Here is a 22,832-nt window from a genome sequence, read left to right on the forward strand (position 1 = left end):
GAGGCACAAACTCGGCTCACTGCAACCTCTGCCTCCTGGGTTCAAGCGATTCTCCTGCCTCAGCATCCTGAGTAGCTGGGACTGCAGGCCACTCAGCTAATTTTTTATTTTTAGTAGCGATGGGTTTTCACCATGTTGGCCAGGCTGGTCTCGAACTCCTGACCTCAGCTGATCCTCCTGCCTTGGCCTTCCAAAGTGCTGGGATTACAGGCATGAGCCACCACGCCAGGCCAATAGTTTTGTGTTTTAAAAATAATCATACTGTTGCGTAGATATTTGAAAAAAGTGTGATTTTAGGAATACAAAGGATAGTGAAGAGAATATGAAAGCTAAAGTGTTGGCTTTCTGTGAAGAAGCCTCAGAGATGAAAATCTCCCGTAGGCTCCAGGGTCCAAATCTTCGTATGTTCCTTCACAGATGAGACTGACTGTAAGCAATGCAGAACACCTACTGCCCTCTGTAAAAACAAACATATGGCATGCAGCGTCTTCTTGCCTTAGGAGCAGGAGAATGAAGAGCCGGAGCAGTTAGGAGGAAAAGCTTCCTCCTTAGTCAATTCCACAGCCATGTTAAACACAAAGATTTTCCCCGATTGCTTTGTGTACTCTAAAAACTGTCCCAGTGTTAAACTTTTAAGGTTGATTTCTAATCACCCAATTATGAAGCAAAATATTTTAAATCTGCATCCCCCCCTCCACTCCCCAACAGTTTCCTCCTTTTCTAAGCTGGATTCTCTTTCACTAACAACAGAGCATAGACGTGGTTTGTTATTTAAAATATCAAGAATAGTTTCCCAACAGGCCAGACTTCGTGGCAGGCAGAGAAAAGGACCTATTATAGATCCAGAAGGCTGCAGCCAAACAGGCAAGATCACTTAAAACTTCCCAGGTGCCAGCAATAACAAACAGAAAACGGGCAGGGGTGGGGACGCTTCCTGCCTTACTGTATCACCACCATCAACCTATTACGACAATTTATTCTGGAAACTAGATTTATACAGGAAGCTCAGCAAGCAAAAATGGTATTCCTCTAGAAATGGGAAAGTTAAAATAATTTTCTTATTTTTGGTTCTCATTAGTGAGAAATTAAGGCTATTAAAATTACTTATCTATTTATTCAGGCATTGCCTCTTAAAATGTTCTCAGCTCTTCATATAAGCAAAAATTATCATGCAAGAATTTTCATTATTACAAATTTACAAAGTCATTAAAGATCTCATTCTCAAACACTTGCTCCTCTCCTCATACTGTGCAATGTAGCTTTACTTAATTGATCTTCAGGAATAATGCAAAAATCAATGATAAAAGTCCTTAGCCCTTTGAAAGGCACATTTTGTGCCTCTGAAAATTAACAATCTTCATATAAAAGTCGTTTCATCTTTCGCATGCTCTGATCAGTGGCTTTCACACTTTTTTCATGACTCATTTTAATAAACTTTACATAGTGACTCAGTACCCATACATGCACACCCCAAACTAAAGTTTTCACAGGGAAAAAAAACCCTCTTACAACAGGTAGTGCATGCTGGTATTTTCTGTTCAATTCTATTGTCTCCCATTCCATTAAAAAATGTTAGTAAAGACCCCTAATTAATTTCCTCACTAAAGGAACACAAATTTGAAAATCACTCTGGGTTACATATTACTTATTTTTTTGTCACGTTAACTGAAAATACTGAAATTTTGAATCTTAGATGGCCAGACAATCCCTCTTGTTCTGTTTTCACTCTGGAATATTCAAAGGTAAAAACACGCAAACACAAATCTCTATTGTTACTACATAGCATGACTTTTATATTTATTATTTATTTTTGAGACAGGTTCTTGCTCTGTTGCCCAGGCTGGAGTGCAATGGTGTGATCTCTGCTCACCACAACCTCCATCTCCCGGGTTCAAGCGATTCTCATGCCTCAACCTCCTGAGTAGCTGGGATTACAGGTGCCTGTCACCACGCACAGCTAGTTTTTTCGTATTTTTAGTAGAGACGGGGTTTTGCTATGTTGGCCAGGCTGGTCTTGAACTCCTGGCCTCAAGTGATCTGCCCGCCTCGGCCTCCCAAAGTGCTGTGATTACAGGAGTGAGCCACCACACCCTGCCAAATTTATGGTTAAAGCAATCACAGCCAGCCCTCTGGAAACACTGGCCGAATCCTCAAAACTGCTCTCTTCTGGGAATCTGGAGTCCTGCTTACTCGGGAGCCTAGGTCCTGGGGAGGCTGCAGTGAGTTATGATCGTGCCGCTGCACTCCAGCCTGGGTGACAGAGCAAGACCCTATCTCTCTACAAAAAAAAAAAAACCCTCCGAAAAAATTCCAAGATCCAGGGTTAGGCACATCTACAGTACCAAGCAGGGCTTGGTGAAAGCTTCAATCAAGCAACAAATAAAAAAAAGCTGTGGCCTGTGACGAAATGGTGTGGAATGATTCTAATGCTGCAATCAAAAAGAGAAAATCCAAAGTGCCGGCCAGTACCCGTTTCATTCCATAGGATATTTAAACATATCAGATTTGTCAAGGTTCACTGCAAGTGTATTTGTCATCTTTAAATTCAATTTCAATTTTTTCATTTCAAGAAGTTCTCTTTGGTTTTCAAATCTTCTGATAATTGTCTTGTTCCCTATTCAGTTTATTTATTTAAAACACACTTTGAGTCTGTATAGTATCACTATACCCTTGCGGCTCCTATCCCCCTAGGATTTTTTGGCAGGCTCTCATGCCTTGCTTTTATGTATTGTGATTTTTGACTGTGAGGACACATTCCATAAACTCTTTATGGGGCACCTCACTGGTGGTCTGGGTTCAAGTTGAGTTCTGAAAGAACTTCATTTCTAACAGTTACCTAGAGCCCCTACTGATTTGGTTCAACTAAAATACTGGCTTGAGGTTTTGTCTGTTTTAAAATCATACATAGGGGGAGGAATTTGGGCTGAAATCCAAGTGTGAGGTAACTTGGGGGCACAAACTGTCAGGAGTGTGTGTGTATCCACACTTATATATGTGTATATATATGTATATACTTATATTTTACTCTTCCATCCAGAACCACAGTTCCAAGACAGAAATTCCCTCAGGGCTCGCACTGGAGGATGGGCCTCAGTCTTACAGATGTGTCGGGGGTATGACTCCCTAACCTAGGCTGATCCTGGCCTTCATCTCTTGTCTTCTGGGCCCTTGAAGCTGAAAACTAAAGCTGTCCTTAACCTCTAGGTTCCAACTTTCACTGAATTTTTTAGCCTCCAGGCATTCCTTTTCTCCTGTGAGCTCATTTGAAAAACATTTTTTAATCCAACATTTTGAATAGTTTCTAGTAGGAGGGTACATCTTGCACCATAAGGCCATGCAGATTTATAAAATCAACAATTCTCTCTGAAGTGATCTGAAATAAAATGTGTAGAAAAATCACTGTGTATAATTCAGACTTTATTGCTTATTAATTATGTCACTCCACAAAATTTTAAGTAAACAGACATTGAGAAAATATACTGGGAGTGTTAAACAGATGACGGCAATATTGACGAGGCTGTTCAAGTGTTTTACATAAGGTAATAAGAGGCACCACCATCACCATAACCCCTAGAAATGTGTACATTTCATATAAAAAGAGTAAAAATAGTTCATTGTTATGTAACTAGCATCATTCTCTGTAATCTATGAGCCATAATAAGCCTGAACAATTTCAGTCTCTTCAGAGCAAAACAAAGTATTTTATTCCACTAGCAGATGTTTCTCCAAAAACAAAAAACAAACCAATACAACCACAAATACTACCCACACACAACCCTGAAACATAAGTTGCCGTATTCCAGTGGTCTTGAATTTTAACATGTTTTGCTCTACGTTAATTCAAGAAATAAAATGAGAAACAGCTTTGAAAATGAGATTAACTCCTTTGCTGTAATTATACTTACTCTATAATTCATTTAGCTGAAGTCAGTTAACGAGTAAAAACCGAGGATACAGCTCAAACTGCTCTTAACTTCTTTAAATGTTTACTGTTCTATCAAAACTCAGACCCAAGCTGCACAGGTGTACCTTGAGGCACTAACAATCTCCCTACCAGACATAACAGTTTTATGTGTTCTTAAAGCTGGGCGCATAAACAAAATCACTGTACATCACACATAAACATCAGAAACTTTTCTTGGCACAACTAGACCAATAGTTTCCTCTATTATTATTACTTTTAAATCAGGCATGTGTAACAGTTCAGCGTTTAAAAGACTCCCATGTATATGATTAAAAACATGCTCAGGTTGAGAAATATATTTGAATACTTGAAGAGACACTCCAAAAAGAAACAAGACTTGAAATGCGGTTTTATGTTGAACCATTTAGGAGACCTCAGTTATCCAACAACTAAAAGCACACAACAGCAGATAAATAGGATTTTATTAAAATCAATGTCTCCAACAATACAAAAACTAAGTATTAAGGCATCTTTTACTCCCATCCTGGTATATGCAAGAGAAATGTTTTAAGGAAGGGCCGGCATTTCTTACTAAAATGCTTTCTAGTGTATTTGGCAGATTTGTTTTTATATTCTCCTATTCCACGTATCACTCAAAGCACTCATGATCAAACATCTTGACCCAAATCAAGAGAAAAGTATAAATAGATATTAATTTATTAAAGGGAAGCAGTTCACCTTTCAAAAATTAAAAGAAACTACAAAAAGTATCATGTATAAAGTTCAAATACCAGCATTTAAATTTCTCTGAAGCAATTTACGGTTCAGTAATTAAGCAAAAGAAGAGATGAAGACTTAAGAAGCCTATTAATATGGATTGCACTATGGAGTAACTGTTCACTACTTGGCTCCACTGGGATGATAGTTTGAAAAGGGCTTCATACTCCTTTAAGAAAATAGCACATCCACCAGGATAAGATCATTTAAATTAACACTGATTCTTATTCCCCATGCCTGTCCATTTATAAAGCTCAAGGGGCTTCATAAAGTATACTAAACAGTAACATTTTCACCTTTTATTAAGGCAAGTTTGTGAAAATAATTTAATACAACCAGATCTCTTCATGAACTTTCAACTTACAACCTTTTTAATGTAAGAAACATACAAAAAATTGTGTTTTATAAAAAGTCGCCTCAATACTGGAAAATAGTAATGAAAGATTTTGAACCCAGTTTTACTCTTTAAAGAATGCTCTTTCCTTGTCTCAAATTCCAAGCGCTACTCATCATCCTTAGAGCCAGTTTTGCTTAACTATAAGAAAAAGAGAGAAAATAGTCAACAAGTGGTATTTTCTGAGTTCACTATTTCCATGGAGTATCAAAATTAAACTATAGGCAACGAGGCTTAAGTAACTTAAATCACCTACAGTTTTTACCACATGTAGCTACTTTTCAACTTCAAGCTCAGCTACTTCAAACGGGTTTCAAAATGTAACCTCGACAAAAATCTAAACTCAACAGAACAAGGTGGTGTGTGGGTGGGTGAGCGGGACACTCTTGAAGCTTCCTAGGAAGTAAACTGGAACCAAGAATATACAAATAGAAGGTACCATCTATAAAATGAATGACACTCTTCCAAAGTTCTTGTTTTCCATCACACATTATTTTTAAAAATTTTAAAAAATAATTTTAAATGTGGTCAAATAAAAAAATAGGTAACCTAAGATTTACCATCTTAACCAGACAATAAATTCTTATAGTTTTGAAAATATGATAAAAGTCTTATTTTTGCATTGCAATTTTTTTCTAAGAAAAATCTTCGGCAGGGGTTGGCAAATTTGGGGTAAGGGGAGGCAGATAAAATACAAAGATGATTCTGATCAGACTACTGCTCCAACTACTGAGAAAGGCCACCGCACCTGACAACTCCAAGAACACTAGAGAGTGTGGGAAGCCGTGAAAAGCAGAAACTGCTAAAGGTGTTGGTTCTCAAATATTTCGGCCTGAGGACCTCTTTCCATTCTTAAAATTTTTAAGCTTTTTGTAGAGAAGGAGTCTTACCAGTTTCCCAGATGGTCTTGAACTCCCGGGCTCAAGCAATCCTCCTGCTTAGGACTCCCAAAGTGCTGGGATTACAGGCGTGAGCCACCATGCCCCACCCCAAATCTCCTTATTATCTAGCTCAGTGGAAGACAGCTGGCTTCTCACAAATATGCTTCAACAGTAAATCAGGTATAATGGAAGACAGCTAACAACAGCACAGTATAAGTAGTAAGAACAACCTGGGTTAATATGCACATCCTCAACCTACTGATTGAGAAAATTCTGGTAAACACAAGAAAATACAAGCACACATTCTCTTAGTGCTTTAAGAGTATTAGTGATGGCATCATCAAATGTCATGCAGCCTCTGGAAAACGCCAGAGAAGTTTCATAAGAAAATGGGTTGGCCGGGCGCGGTGGCTCACGCCTGTAATCCCAGCACTTTGGGAGGCTGAGGTGAGGGGATCACAAGGTCAGGATATTGAGACCATCCTGGCTGACACAGTGAAACCCTGTGTCTACTAAAAAATACAAAAAATTACCCGGGCGTGGTGGTGGGTGCCTGTAGTCCCAGCTACTCGGGAGGCTGAGGCAGGAGAATGGCGTGAACCCGGGAGGCGGAGATTGCAGTGAGCCGAGATTGTGTGACTGCACTCCAGCCTGGGTGACAGAGCGAGACTCCGTTCAAAAATAAATAAATAAAATAAAAATTAAAAAAAGAAAAGAAAAAAGAAAATGGGTTAAGGCCGGGCATAGTGGCTCACACCTGTAATCCCAGCACTTTGCGAGGCTGAGGTGGGTGGATCACTTGAGGTCAGGAGTTTGAGACCAGCCTGGCCAATATGGTGAAACCCCATCTCGACTAAAAATAAAAAAATTAGCCAGGCGTGGTGGCGCATGCCCATAGTCGCAGGCTGAGGTAGAAGAATCGCTTGAACCTGGGAGGCAGAGGTTGCACTGAGCTGAAATTGCGCCACTGAACTCCAGCCTGGGTGACAGAGCAAGACTCTATCTCAAAAAAAAAAAAAAAAAAGCATTTAAGGGCACACATCATCTTACTATTATGATGCAAACAGTTCTGACCTTGTGTACCCCTTGAGAGAGTCTCAGGGACATCCCAGGGGTCCAAAGCCCACAGCTGGAAACTACTGGCTTAGCATAATAGATTCAGAGACCAAATTATGTCTAGGTGGTAACCTCCTTAAAAATATCTTCTTTCGGGCTGGGCATGGTGGCTCAAGCCTGTAATCCCAGCACTTTGGGAGGCCAAGGCGGGTGGATCACCTGAGGTCAGGAGTTGGAGACCAGCCTGGCCAACATGGTGGCCAGCCTGGCCAGATGGCCAACATCTCTACTAAAAAAATACCAAAATTAGCCAGGTGTGGTGGCAAGCGCCTGTAATTCCAACTACTTGGGAGGCTGAGGCAGGAGAATCACTTGAACCCGGAAGGTGGAAGTTGCAGTGAGCCGAGATCACACCACTGCACTCCAGCCTGGGCAACAAGTGCGACACTCCATCTCAAAAACAAACGAACAAACAAAAACCACAAAAAAAAATTCTTTCATCTCCCAAGATTACTGGATAATTTGAATTTTACTCTTTGTTACAAATTGGAATTTTATTTCTATTATCAGGGACTCTTAAAAACTTCTGGAGCTAGGGAAGGAGGAGCACTATCAACACCTTTAGATCAGATTCGTTTTCTTCTCATTTTCGGCTTAGAGCTGCACTAAGAGAGGCAACATTTTGACTAAGAAAATTGCTCATTCTGGAGCACAGCATATTTGGAGGAAAGAATGAATTTGGCTGGTTAGGCTGTATGTTGGTATACGTAGGACAACATGAAGTATCCATCAAGCATCAGTGGAGAAAGTCCTGGGAAATGAGAGAATGCCGGAGAGGCTTCACTCATACAGTACCTTACACAGGAGAGGAAGAAATACTGTGTCTCTTCCAATTGTAAGTTAGGGCCCAACTCCCAGGAAATATTTTTGTACTAGTTACTAGGAGCACTAAGATTATTTTAAAGTTTCAACAGAAAATGCATTCAATGGAACAAACAGCTGGCTTTAAAATAAAGTTTAAGAAAATGGCCAGGGCCGGACACTGTGGCTCACACCTGTAATACCAACACTTTGGGAGGCAGAGGCGAGGGGGATTGCTTGAGGCCAGGAGTTTGAGACCACCCTGGTCTACATGGCAAAAGCCCATCTCTATTAAAAATACAAAAATTAGCCAGGTGTGGTGGTGCATGCCTGTAGTCCTAGCTACTTGGGAGGCTGTGGCACAAGAATTGCTTGAACCCAGGAGCAGACGGTGCAGTGAGCTGAGATCACGCCACTGCACTCCAGCCTGGGTGATGGAGCGAGACTCGGCTTCAAGAAAAAAAGAAAAGAAAAGAAAAGAAAAGAAAAGAAAATAGCCCTGAGCAGTGGCTCATGCCTGTAATCCCAGCACTTTGGGAGGCCAAGGTGGGAGGATCACTTGAGCCCAGGAGTTCGGGACCAGCAGCCTGGGCAACAAAGTGAGATGCTGTCTCTAGTAAAAATAAAAAAATTAGTTGGGTGTGGTGGTGCATGCCTGTGGCCCCTGCTACCTGGGACGCTGAGGTGAGAGGATCGCTTAATCCGGGGAGGTCAAGGCTGCAGTGTGCCATGTCCACGCCACTGCACTCCAGCTTGGGCAACAGAAACAGACCTCGTCTTCAAAAACAAAACAACAACAAAAAACCCAAAACAAAAACCAAAAAGGTTTAAGAATACACTGCTTGTAAATTACCTGTATTTGTGGGTCCTCACTAAAATCCTAATCTTTAACTACCCTTGCATCACATTAAACACTTCTCACAGGAGTTGTGGCACTAAATGGAATGCAAAATTTATTTCGTGAAGTCCTACAAAGAGAATTAATTTACTATGTTAAATATTAGTGTAATGTATTTGAAACTACAGCTAATACAAGAAAAATCTGAGACACGTAGGCAGAAAAATTCAAAATGAAAGCAAACAATTTTAAACAAAAACAGAACATTGTTCCTGGTATGATGAACAACCACGTTTAAGGTCTGTCCTTAAAAAAACCCACAAAAGCCGAGGCCAGGTGTGGTGGCTGCTGCCTGCAATCCCAGCCCTTTGTGAGGCCGAGGTAGGAGGATCACCTAAGCCCAGGAGGTCGAGAACAGCCTGGGCAACATATCTGTCTCTGCAAAAAAAAAAAAAAAAAATTAGCCAGGCATGGTGGCACATGCCTTTGATCCCAGCTAGTCAGGAGGCTGAGGATCACTTAAGCCTGGGAGGTCCAAGGCTGCAGTGGGCTGTGATTATGCCACCAGCTAGCCTGGGTGACAGGGCAACATCCTGTCTCAAAAACAAAAAACAAAAACTTAAAAGTAATTTCTACTAAGAAAGTAAAACATTCTTTTCCATATCTGGTTTTCTTCAGTTTCCATATATTGTTGATAACTTGGAGTCATATTTAGGAATCTGCATTATTTTTTCTTTTCTTTTCTTTTTTTGTCTTTTTGAGATGGAGTCTCACTCTGTCACCCAGGCTGGAGTACAGTGGCACCATCTCAGCTTACTGCAACCTCTGCCTCCTGTGTTCAAGTGAATTCTCGTGCCTCAGCCTCCTGAGTAGTTGGGACTACAGGCGTGTGCCACCATGCCCAGCTTATTTTTGTATATTTAGTAGAGACAGGGTTTCACCATGTTGGCCAAGCTAGTCTCGAACTCCTGACCTCAGGTGATCCAACCACCTTGACCTCCCAAAGTGCTGGGATTACAGGTGTGAGCCACTGTCCCCTAAGCATCTGCATTCTTAAGATGTGCTTACATAGTCATACTATATTGTAGTTTTAACTTCTGCAAATTTTCCATTACTTAAAAAAAAAAAAGATCTAAAATTGAGAGTGTAGGGAAGAGAAGAATGTAAAAGGTATTTCAAAAATACTTACATGCTGAATGTAAAAAAGGAAACAGACATCGCAGTGAATTCCAAAGGTTGTGAAGGGGAAAACAAAAAATAAGAATTTCATTATTTGCTGGTAATAATTGTAACAAGTTTAAAGACTAGAATATAAATGTTATATACCTTCACAACATCAACCCAGTTCCAGCCTCGAGGAAGTTCTCCTTTGTGATCTAGAAGATAAAAAATAGTAACTTTATTTCTAAGACCAACCAGCTAGTTTTATAATAATTAAGATTTTATATACTATTGTACACAACAAATAGGTTAAAAATTTAAATGACATATTACTAAGTTGGAAAAAGAGTTTATCATTATGAATCGATACTGTTCTCCTAGGAATACTTGCAAAATATTTTAGGTATACTCCTTTTTTACATTTATGATATTGCTATCCAAGACAAAACCTGATAACAAGGAAAAAATATAGAGATGGGTTGGTAATGCCAGGAAAAGCAGTTAATCCATTTATTAGTTTCATGCATTTGCATGAAGCTACTGCTTTATATAAGAGGTCATTGCTTATTTAAGTAATAAGTTGTATTGTTCTGTTTAATAAATTAGCATTTCGCATCCAGAAGCTAGGCTCAAGACAGGAGGACTCACAAATATATGTCTGACCTGGCTTCAAGACTAAAAGAAGGGCTGGCTAACTTATGTATTAGTTGCTATGATCTGATAACATATTCATTATTTAATCTAACATTCTTTAAAAAGGGCTTTAATCTGTTGGGATTGCTTGGAAACTAGCTTATAATTCATAGTCTGCAAAGTGCTTTTATAATTTTAACAGAATATTCAAATTTAAAGAATAGCTTAACAAATATTATCTAAAAATTCTTCAATTTAAAATGGCTTGATTTCCTTTATGCTTGATGTATGCCATGCATATCTCCACTTTGTGAAACCTTAAAAATTTAAACTCAAAACAAGTACATTATATGAATTTTCCAGCTAGGGAAAAAGAAATTAACCCATGATACTTACAGGAGAGAAACAATATTACTGGAGCTCAATTTTAGATGCTATCGGTTCTTTTCTCTTTCATGCCAAGAAGAATCGTATCCCCCTGGTTACTGGTTACGGGGGGCACATCACCAATTTTGGTTAACTAAAACTAAGCCACAGTGCCGTGGCTGTCCCATTAAAATTTTATTTAGAATGAAAGCTCCAAGTCACAAACTCCTATACTGTCATTATGGGAAGGTAATGGCTTTAGGTGGGCATCATCAAAGAGATGAAGGTAGGGAGATATTAATGAAATAGAGTGATCACAGGTCATTATGTATGAAAGCAATAGTACCTAACTGACATAGATGCTGCAATATTCAAAGAGAGATAAACCAAATTCTAGACAACAAACTGTAATGGCTAACAACTTACTGCTTCAGTTGTTTTTATAGTTTAATGCTGCTCTGACATTAGGTAGAATGAATTCTTAGATTTTTTTATTTCACAAACCATTACCATTTCAAAAATGTATTTTGGAAACAAACACAGAGTTGCTATTTGCCACAGACAGACATTAAACAAAACATAAACCACAAAAAAACTGCCATTCCATTACAGAAGAAAGGACATTTAAAAGGCCCTCACCAGGCCGGACACGGTGGCTCAAGCCTGTAATCCCAGCACTTTGGGAGGCCGAGGCTGGCAGATCACGAGGTCAAGAGATCGAGACCAGCCTGCCCAATATGGTGAAACCCTGTCTCTACAAAAAATAACAAAAATTAGCCAGGCGTGGTGACATGCGCCGGTAGTCTCAGCTACTCGGGAGGCTGAGGCAGGAGAACTGTCTGAACCCAGGAGGCGGAGGTTGCAGTGAGCCGAGATCACGCCACTGCACTCCAGCCTGGGCAACAGAGCGAGACTCTGTCTCAAAAGAAAAAGAAAAAAGAAAAAAAAAAAAAAAAAAGGCCCTCACCAAAAGAAAAGGGTCGGTTCTTCTCAATAAAGAGAAACTTTTTAACCTCACATAGTAGCGCACGCATAGATACATACATAAGTGTAAATGCGCAAGTACACAAATGACGTCCTCATTTTCCCTAACTGAAAAAGTTTACAGACTGTTATCAATTTGCAAGTTTTCAGGTTAAATAAAGAAAAGCAATCAAATATTATTGTTGATATGAACTGGAGTTTATTATCTTCTTCTAAAGAACTCTTGTTTAGAACATATGAGAATTCTATTCTTAAATATCATTGTTGTATAATTAACTACAGGCAAAAATGTTAAATTACTTATCACACTAAGACCTAATGGTATACCAGTATCCATTTCAAATGAAAACTGTATTTCAAAAAATTTTTAATAACACACAGCTACTAAAGAGGTAAACAAATCCCAAACATGTTAGAGCTCCAGGTAGAACATGTTTTTGTAGACTATTTAAATGCTCCTCAATCTCTAGACTCATTTATAGTTACTTTGCCACTCAGTTACCTTTTTTTTTCAAATGGTGACCTCTTGTGATGAAGTAGTAGTAAATATTTTCTTTTTTTTTTTTTTCTTTTTTTGAGACAGAGTTTTGCTGTTGTTGCCCAGGCTGAAGTGCAGTGGCAGAGTCTCGGCTTGCTGCAACGGCTGCCTCCTGGGTTCAAGCAATTCTCCTGCCTCAGCCTCCCGAAATATTTTCAATATACATATGTGACCCAAAAGTTCACTGGCCCAAATGTTCCAAGAAGAAAGAGTAGAGAATTAATCTAAATATATCCACCATATCGCACTAAGAAGCAATCCATTTACCTGGGTTATAAAAGAAAAAAACGGCTGGGCGTGGTGGCTCACACCTGTAATCCCAGCACTTTGGGAGGCAGAGGCAGGTGGATCACCTGAGGTCAGGAGTTCGAGAACAGCCTGGCCAACATGGTGAAACCCCGTCTCTACTAAAAATACAAAAATTAGCCAGGTATGGTGGCACGCACCTGTAATCCCAACTACTCGGGAGGCTGAGGCAGGAGAATCGCATGAGCCTGGGAGGTGGAGGCTGCAGTGAGCTGAGATCATGCCACTGCACTCCAGCCTGGGCAACAAGAGTGAGACTCTGTCAAAAAAAAAAAAAAAGAAAAGAAAAGAAACACACACAAACCTGTTTTGTCTGCCAGCTTACGCTTCTGGGCTTTTGAAAGTTGTTCTTTTTTGTCTTTTTTCTTACTTGATGGGGCTGTATTAGGAGTTTCAATTGAAATGATATTGCTTATCGATGTCTACAAAAAAAAGAAATAATTCTCAGCCTCATACCTTACAACTTGTGTTACACTAAATACAGCTATATCCTGAAGTGGGTTGATAATTTTTACACTTATGAAATAAAAGAATCTTATATTATTATGATTCATTTTTAAAATCAAGTGCCCTTAACACATTATTAGTTTCACTCTTTTAAAAGTTCAGATCAAGGACGTAATATTAGTTTAATTGTTATAACCAAAATCCTGGGAAGGAAGATCTGATTATCAGCCTTATGTTGAAGATCTGAGGTTCCAAGGTAGGTTTACAATTCAGTTAACTTGCTATTATTTGGAAATTTAATTAAAACCTTTTTTTTTCTTTACAGAGCTTTTCTCAGTGTGAACACTTGACAATTTAAACAGGTCTTTAGAAAAATCACGTGCGCCTACCTAGAACATCCTGGTTCCCGGAAGAAAAATTTTAAGACATTTGGGTTAATGCAGTCAGGGTATATGATAGCTAAAATGTAAAATGCTTACTAGGTCTAAGCATGGCTGCAAATGTTTTCCATATACCACACATTTGATCCTCAGCACAATCTTAGAAGGTAGATACTATATAACCCCCATTTGACAGATGAGGAACTGGGCACATAAAGATTAAGAAAGCTGCCGAAAGTCACAGAGTTGGTGAGTGGTGCAGTGATGTGAACCCAGGCAGTCTGGCCCAGAGTCCATGATCTTAGCTACCACCCTCCACTGCTCCTCCAGTTGCCTCTTGGGGTTCTGTGTCCTGTTGGGAATGTGAAAGCCAAAACCACTCGCACAGAAGACAGGCCTTGCTGCCAACAGCTTAGCACTTGGTTCACAAGACAACACTAAATTATACTGAACCCCTCAAAGTCTTTTAGTGCATGACGTGGTGCAAAGGGGCCTCATACACAGATGCTTAACGTCATGAAAGAAGTATTTCCTAAAACTATTCTAGAAATAATAATAAAACAATTTTTTCTATTCAATAAAGTTTCCGCATGCTGCAACATCTACAAATTGAACTGTGGCAAGACTATTTACAATGAAACAAGCCTCATGGAGAAAGCAATTTCATACTTATTTTAGCACTGCATAAGAGATCCCTTAGCTGTCTAAGCTTTATGGAGAGATTAAACAAATATTAAAAATACTAGGTTCTACGATATCTCAGTTTTGGTGGGCATGTTATATATTCTAGTCTTTGATAAAGGATAAAAATCTAGAGAATATATTATCATTTTCTAGGTTAAATAGAAGAAATCTGAAATCCATTGTTCTCATTTAACTCAAGTGTAACTCTCACTTTAACAAAAGTCTTCTTCCGATTTTGAATATATATTAAGTAGTACAAATTTATTGCTAACAGCAAAACCAAAACAACAAAAGAATCCGGCAAAAAAATAATCACATACTCACTGCGGAATTGATGGGATTGTGATTCTCCATGAACTGCTCTTTATTGTCTTTGGCATATTCGAACAATGTATAGGTCATAGCGGTTCCAAGATTAGCTTCTACTGCTTCCTGTAGCTTCGCTAATATACTCTGCTTTACAGCTGATGATCTACAATGCACAACAAAAATACCTTGCTGAGAGAAAAGTATAACAGAGAGTGAAATGAAAAGCAGTAAAAACAAGACACTACTCACATGGTGTTGTTAAAAAAAGCGTTCATAGATAGAATTGGAGGTGTTTGGGGATATGTTTCTGTCCAGGAAATCTCTATTAAGAAGGCTTTGGGATCACCATTTTCACCTATCTGAAGAGAATGGGAAATCTTAGGCTTGTAAAAGGTGATAAAAAGACAGAAAACTAAATTATAATCTTCAAAAGGGTGAATTCTTTCCAATACTCATGCTCAGATCAGAAATGTAATATTTTGAAAAGTCCAGTGACACAGGCTAGGACTGAGCAGGGGTGAAGGGAGTCTCAGGACAGTCTGACTTTAATTTAGTCCTAGTATGCCTTCATAGGTTCGGTTTATGCCCATGTCCTGTCCCTAACCAGCCTACCAGCTTTTCTAGTACCACGCCTACATCTTAGGTATTTTTTAGTGTTTTCTGAGGATGAAAATAAGACATCAACTTATCCGTGGGATACAGAAAGAGAATGGACAAAAATAATTCACAAACTCGACACACCTCGTCTTTGTTTTAAGTTATCCAACTGCTAAATCCTAGGAGGCACAACCCCAAGAGTCAAGAAAATGAAATTTAAAACTGAGAGAAAGAAGGAAAAGGCAAAGGATAAGGGACAGGAATGCCTTCAGCTGCTAACAATTTCTGAATAAAGACACCCTTGTTTCTTATGCTCTGCTAACTTTTTATTTAAACATTTTTAATCTTAAAGAAAAACTGAAATAGTATAATGAACACTCTGACATTCATCTTATTCACCAAATACTTTCTGCCTCGTTTACTTTATCTTTCCCCCTTTCCACCATAGAATCAACCCCTACTCTCCCAATGTGATTTTTTTCCCCTTTGGTTTTTGCTTAAACATCTAACAGTAATGAAATTTCCTCAATATTTGAGTAAAGTATCTTAAGAAAAGGACAATCTTCTTCATAACCACAAGATCATTGTTACACCCAAGAAATTCAACATTGGTACAAAAATGCTATCTAATACATAAACCATATTAAAAACTACCCAATCATATCTAAAGTGTCCTTTAATAGACATCACCTCAACCCACAAATCCATAATCCATTGAGGGATCATGGATTGCACGAGTTGTTATGCCTCTTTATTCTGCTTTAATTTACAACAGTCCCCAGCCCTCTCCCCTGGCTTTTTTTTTTTTTTTTTTTTGAGACAGGGTCTCACTCCACTGCCCAGGCTGGGGTCCAGCAGATCACGGGGCGGTCACAGCGAGCTGAGATCGTGCCATTGCACTCCAGCCTGGGCGACAGAGCAAGAGTCTGTGGCAAAAGTAAAAAAATAAAAATAAAAAAAGAAATCAGCTGGACACAGTGGCTCATGTCTGTACTCTCAGCACTTTGGGAGGCCAAGGCGGGTAGATCATGAGGTCAAGAGATCGAGACCATCCTGGCCAACATGGTGAAACCCCATCTCTGCTAAAAATACAAAAATTAGCTGGGCATGGTGGCATGCGCCTGTAGTCCCAGCTGCTCAGGAGGCTGAGGCAGGAGAATCACTTGAATCTGGTAGGCAGAGGGTGCAGTGAGCCGAGATAGCGCCACTGCACTACAGCCTGGCAACAGAGCAAGACTCCATCTCAAAAAAAAAAAAAAAAAAAGAAATCCTCCCACCTCAGCCACTCAAGTAGCTGGAGCTACAGGCGTGTGCCCCATGCCAGACTAATTTTAAAAAACTTTCTGTAGAGACAAGGTCTCCCTATGTTGCCCAGGCTGGTCTCGAACTCCTGAGCTCAAGTGATCTTCCTGCCTCAGCCTCCCAAAGTGCTGGGATTATAGATAGGCATGAGCCACTGTGACTGGCTTCCCCTGCCTTTTAAGCCAAAAAGAATACAGGCTAGTTTTCTTGTATAATGTCCCCAGATCTGAACTGATTCAAATTAAACATTTTTGGTAAGAAAACTACAGAGGTGATGTGGCATCTTCCCATAGCATCATATAAGGAGGCACACAAGATCTTCCAGAATCATCATTGGTGACACTAAGACTGATCACATGGTTTAGGTGATCTTCTCCAGATCTCTTCAACACAAACCTTTTCATTTTGTAATTAAGGAATAATCTCGCTGGGTGAGGTGGTTCATGTCTGTAATCCCAGCTCTTTGAGAAGCTGAGGTGGGAGGATGACTTGAGGCCAGGAGTTAGAGACCAGCCTGGGCAACACAGCAAGACCCTGCCTCTATTAAAAAAAAAAATCATCATCGTCTGTGGGGCAACACTACAAAACTGTATGAATACCTTGTTTCTCAACAACCTTTCACCCAAAGGTTTTAGCCTTCATTAACAGTCCTTAACTATAACTGAATCAGTTATCATACTGGTGGTTGCAAAATGGTGATCTTCTAGTAAAACTGTGGAATGATACATGAATCAACATCTCATCCTTGCACAGGGCTATGCTAATCTCCTCTGTATTGTTATTAAAATAAATGTAGGGATCTACTGATAGACCTGGATAAGGATTATCTGCATAATAGATGTCATTGGTTTATGTTTAAATATAGATGATAAAAAGTGATAAAAGTGATAAAAGTTACCTGCTTGATGCAATCACTACATCCTTACTCATGGCGCATTTAGGAATAAATTATCACATGCCTCACACTGTGCTGGGTACCGAAGATACAAAGATAGAGACAAGGCTATTCCTGTCTTCAAGACAGATATTTATATAACTTACAAAACTGCAATACGAATAATAGTTCAAAAGTAACAAAACAAAGTATGAAGAAATGGGGAAAGGCTAATTCTGATTCAAAGTCAGAGCAGAGACAGGAGATATGGCCCAAATATTAATGTGTCACAGAGAAGGCCTGAGTTAGGCCTTAAAGGAGAGGCAGGGGGATAATGGACCTGAGGTGAGAGAAAGATCAAACAATGTGCGCAAAAGCAGAGTACTAGAAAAAAATACACGGGGGAAAATGTCACAACCCATTATGTCTAAGGCATGTGAGTGGAGGGGAAAGTTTGGAGACAGAAACAAACAGAAGGATTTGGAGTGTCAAGTGAAAAAATTTCGTCCTCATTTTATAGGCAAGAGGAACCCAGAGAAAAACATTTTTAAAGAAGAGAATGGGATGACAACTTAAATGCTTCAGAGCGCCAACTAGTACTGTTGGAGGACTCATGGTGGAGTATAAGGGGGAAGCTAAAGAAAGTATTAAACCAGGGACGTCAACTAGGAGGCTACCAGACTATTCTGTGCAAGAACTCAGGGGTGTGACTTAGGACACAGGAAGAACTTTACCCCTGGCCCTTTGACTATCAACACAGTCTCCTAATCTCATGTATCATTCTTCTTAAATCCATCCTATGGGTCACGTCAGTGTCCGTTTTATAGTACATATAAATGTCCTAGGGCATTCTGCACAACATGCTCTAAATCACTGCCATTGTGAATGAGACATTTAGGAGAGTATAGGGAAATTCTCGACCTCCCATTTGCTAAGGAGAGAGAAGCAACTGGATTCAAACCGAAGGGCCTAGGACTTCGCTCCACTGTTAACTTTGGACATTTGAGGTCCATGGTTATTACATACTTGGAGATGGTGTAAGGACTGTTAAGCTTGAAAGGGAATTGAGAACAGAAACTTATTTTCTGTGATGGTCATCCATCGATCATGCATAAGAATCATTTCTAATAGTTTAAACTGTGACAATGTTAATAATAACTGTAAATCTTTTACAAAAAAAACTTCCCCATTCCGCTACTTATAATCATTTGTGTGTTTTTTTTGTTTTTTTTTTTTGAGTCCCGCTCTGTCGCCCAGACTGGAGTGCAGTGGCACAATCTCTGCTCACTGGAACCTCCGCCTCCTGGGTTCAAGTGATTCTCCTGCCTCAGCCTCCCAAGTAGCTGGGATTACAGGCATGCACCATCATGCCTGGCTAATTTTTGTATTTTTAGTAGAGACAGGGTTTCACCTTGTTGGCCAGGCTGGTCTAGAACTCCAGACTTCAGGTGATCCGCCTGCCTCGGCCTCTCAAAGTTCTGGGATTAAAGGTGTGGGCACTGTGCCCCGCCTACTTATAATCATTTGAATAAAAGGTTTATATGACTTATTTACAAAATAAAATACTGTTACTATTTTTTTTTTTTTTTTGAGACAGAGTCTCGCTCTGTCGCAGTGGCTTGATCTCGGCTCACTGCAAGCTCTGCCTCCCGGGTTCACGCCATTCTCCTGTCTCAGCCTCCCGAGTAGCTGGGACTACAGGCGCCCGCCACCATGCCCGGCTAATTTTTTGTATTTTTAGTAGAGACAGTGGGGTTTCACCATGTTGGCCAGGATGGTCTTGATCTCCTGACCTTGTGATCCGCCCACCTTGGCCTCCCAAAGTGCTGGGATTACAGGTGTGAGCCACCGTGCCCAGCCCTACTGTTACTATTTTATGTTAAAGATAAGATTAAATAATTTTTAAGGTTTTTTCCATTTCTAGTATCTTATGATTCTGGTACAATAAAAACAAGTTTATCTTGGTTTTTTAAAAGTTTCTGAATTAAGTTTTCAAACGTTAAAAATGACTGATGTTAGGGTGATGTTTCCATTTAAATGCTACAGAAAATACAGACATAATAAATTTAAACAAGTTTAAAAAACAAAATAAGCATTTTTAGCCACTTTCAGTCTTTTCTAGCAAAGTTCTAAGTGCTCTTATTCATGCCATGTCTTACCCTATATTGAAAAGAAACTGGACTTAATTCCCGGAAACTTTCATCTCCTTCATAAATGGAGCGTAATGCTTCTAGTTCCATCTGAAATAAAGAACTGAATGAGTTTTGTTTAGTGGTATAAATGAATTAGAAATAGAGGGTCTTTACTTTCTCATTCAAGCCCACTCAACTATGTAAAAGCTTGACTAACTTATATAACCTTAGATACTTACCACATAGGTTCATGCAGCAACACATGACAATATTACTACCAATGATACTTACTTTCAAACTCTGTGTCAGGGACTGCTAAGCATTGTACAATGTATGATCGCACTGACTTCTCAAATCAACCCTGTCAAGAGGCTCCTATTATTTTCTCCTTCCTACGGAAGCAAGGAAGTCTCCCTTTAAAGCCACTCCAGAGCAAGTGCTCTTAGAACTCTGCTAAAGACGAACCTGGGTGCAAAGAGCATTAAACCTGAAGACAAGAACTATGAAAAACAATACTTTCCCATTATTTACATACATTTCTTTTATATGTAATCCTTCCCACAGTGATACAAAGCTCTAAAAAACACCTAAGGGCAAGAAAAAGAACTTAAGAAAAAGGCTGACAAGTATCTACCCAAGATGAGACAGGACTGTCAGAGAAAATGTAACTAGTAATCCTTGCTTGGACATAGTTCTTAGAACATTTTGGTATTACAACTGAGAAGTTCATCACTGTGATCACCGATGAATACCTGAGAAAAGAAGTAAACCAAGACTGCACTTGGGTACACGTTTAAGTTTTTCAAAAAGATGCATGTCATGAATTCTACAAACTAAAGATGGTAAAAGTGGGCTTGATCTACAGTCAAAATTTTAGAATAGAAATTATTGGCTGGGCGCGGTGGCTCACACCTGTAATCCCAGCACTTTGGGAGGCCGAGGCAGGCGGATCACCTGAGGTCAGGAGTTCGAGGTCAGCCTGATCAACACGGTGAAACCCCATCTCTACTAAAGACACAAAAATTAGCCGGGTGTGGTGATGGGCGCCTGTAGTCCCAGCTACTCAGGAGGCTGAGGCAAGAGAATCGCTTGAATCCAGGAGGCGGAGGTTGCAGTGAGCTGAGATCAGGCCACTGCAATCCAGCCTGCGCTACAGAGCGAGGCTCCGTCTCAAAAACAGCAACAACAACAACAGCAAAAAGACATTGTTGAAGAAATAGTGTGTGAGGAACTGGGACATTAAGGAGTAGACCCTAAGACCTAGTAAGCCATATGAAAAACAAGATATACCCTTCTTAGATAGGGAAACTTGATTGGCACAATGAAGAAAGGCATAAAACACCGACTGTATAGATTTCAGCCAGGCTCCACAGGTTTCTCTTGCTACCTTTACAGAAAAAACAAAACAAAACAAAATACAGAAATTCAAGCTGGATTCAAGAATAACTAAGATTAGATTGGAACAAAAACCTTACTCAAGATATAGTACTACACCTTCTGTCCCTAATCCTTTCCCATATTTTAATTTATGACTTGGACAGGTACAAAAATAGGAGGCAAGTTTATTAAATTTGTGGATGACAATTTGTTGGGACACTGAATAATGCTGATGGCTGAATAAGAATCCAAAAAGTCTTTGAAAAGCAAGCTAATGATGAAATTTAGCAGAGTAAGTAGAACTTGTATTAATACTCAGATACCTAAATGTAGAAGTTGAAGATGAAAGACAAATTGCTTTGTATAAAGCACTTAAAAGATTTCAGTTGACAGTAAATTTAACTAGACAAAACAGCATGATGCCACAAGTTTGAAACAGGACATTTAAAAAATTAAAATCTGTCCACAAACACGTGATTCCAGGATAGTGAAGAGATTAACAAAGAATGGATATATGAAGACAAGCTAAAAGGAACCACTTCCTCAGAGAAGGTCTGAGAAACTGGGCAGGAAACTATCTTCAAAGATCAGAACATCGGTCATCTGAAAGAAGAATGAAATTTTCTTGTTAAACTGGAGATTCCTGGGCCCACGACAGAAATTCTGATTCAGTAGGTCTGGGGTGGAGTGCACGCATCTGTTTTCTAGCAACCATCTAAATGGTTCTAAGGTAGGGGACTATGGTCCAATTCTGAGAAACATTACACTGTATGTTCTTTGCTTTGCAGGGAGACGAAGCTATTAACGCATTCACTTAGAAATTCACCTGGCAAGAATATTTTAGAAGAGATTCAGATATCAACTAGCTAGCTTGTTGGACTTTGGGTCCTTTAAAGGTTAACTTCCAATCCAGAGATTCTATTACATTTATCATGTAAAAGTAGTAAGTTTCAAGCATTATACTTTAAATTAACAGTGAACTTATCTACCACCCAATAAGACCTGGTTTCTAGTCCCGATTCTACCACGTACTTACTGTGCAGCCCTGCGGCTATCATCGACCCACCTATCAAAGTTAGAAGGTTCCCCTACAGATGGCCCGTAGCACCCACCCCCCAACTCTAATATTATATGATTCAATGTCAAAATGGCATCTCACAAGGAAATATTTGAGCATAAACCATAAATTCAGGTGGTACATGAATGCTCAAAACAGACAGATGGGTAAAAGATTTCCCCAAACAATATGGACAGAAACTCAGATGCACCACCAGTGTCATTTTCTTCCATGAGAAATGTAACTAACTCAATTAGCCCTCTACTAGCCAAGAGATTTAAAGATGACCAGACTAAAATTTAAAGGTGATCAGCCTAACTCAGTAAACAGGCACTGAACACATGGGATTCAAGGAGAGCCAAGAGCACTGGATCGTGCACCAAGGACGCTCATCCCTGTTATTAAGTAACCAGGGGAGACTCCCGGGTTTGCAAAAAGTAAAAATGAGGGGGGAAGAGTGGCAGAGGCGGACTCCTGCCCATTCACGCGCGCTTGGGTGGGACGCCGGTGAACTCGGGGCACCCCGGCCGGCTCCGAGGGCACAGGGCACGTGCCGGGCAGGCTGTCCGGGCACCAGGTCTCACGGGGGCCCGGGGCTGCGCGCCGCGCCCGCGCTGGGAGAGGGCCCTGAGCCGGGGGGCTCACCTCCTGGTCCTCGTTGGCACTCATCGCGCCGGTCGCGGGGCGCCTCCTGAGCGGACGGCGTTCGCAACAACGAAGAGAAAGCGAAGGCAGCGGCCCAGAGGCCGGGGGTCCCCCTTTCGCGCCTCGGCTGTGGGGGCGGCACAGTCTTGGCACTGGCAGACGCCAACTGCGCGCGCCCCGAGGCTCGGCAGCGCCCAGCCGCCGGCGGTGGGCTGTGGGTTACGAGCCGGAGCCGCGGCTGGTGGGGCCTGGGAGGTGCAGCGTCTTCCTGACGCTTGGATGAGCGGCGTAAAGTTCCGGGACAGCGATTGGTGTAGAGCGCTGTCACT

At 40.3% G+C, this 22,832-nt stretch overlaps 1 protein-coding gene and 1 non-coding gene across 4 annotated transcripts; both read right to left on the bottom strand.

Moving 5' to 3' along the window:
• Window positions 1-5,029: 5,029 nt before the first annotated feature.
• RWDD4 (RWD domain containing 4) lies at window positions 5,030-22,793 on the bottom strand. Of its 3 annotated transcripts, XM_063810020.1 has the most exons (8): window positions 22,504-22,793; window positions 19,452-19,532; window positions 14,769-14,878; window positions 14,535-14,682; window positions 13,004-13,121; window positions 10,038-10,087; window positions 9,901-9,903; window positions 5,030-5,216 (listed from the first exon to the last, which is right to left on the bottom strand). In XM_063810020.1, the coding sequence occupies exons 1-8, from the start codon at window positions 22,525-22,527 to the stop codon at window positions 5,184-5,186; spliced, it is 567 nt and encodes a 188-aa protein (XP_063666090.1). In that variant the 5' UTR covers window positions 22,528-22,793; the 3' UTR covers window positions 5,030-5,183. The 3 variants fall into 3 exon arrangements, 1 of the variants encoding a protein (XP_063666090.1); XR_010156770.1 differs by having other exon boundaries at window positions 9,901-10,087; XR_010156771.1 differs by having other exon boundaries at window positions 9,901-10,087; window positions 19,452-19,545; window positions 22,504-22,625.
• Window positions 17,127-17,231, bottom strand: LOC112209070 (U6 spliceosomal RNA). The gene has a single exon (XR_002943750.1). It is a non-coding gene; the product is annotated as a U6 spliceosomal RNA (small nuclear RNA).
• Window positions 22,794-22,832: the final 39 nt, after the last annotated feature.

This window comes from Pan troglodytes, chromosome 3, assembly GCF_028858775.2.
Source record: "Pan troglodytes isolate AG18354 chromosome 3, NHGRI_mPanTro3-v2.0_pri, whole genome shotgun sequence".
In the NCBI taxonomy this organism is placed as follows: Eukaryota; Metazoa; Chordata; class Mammalia; order Primates; family Hominidae; genus Pan; species Pan troglodytes.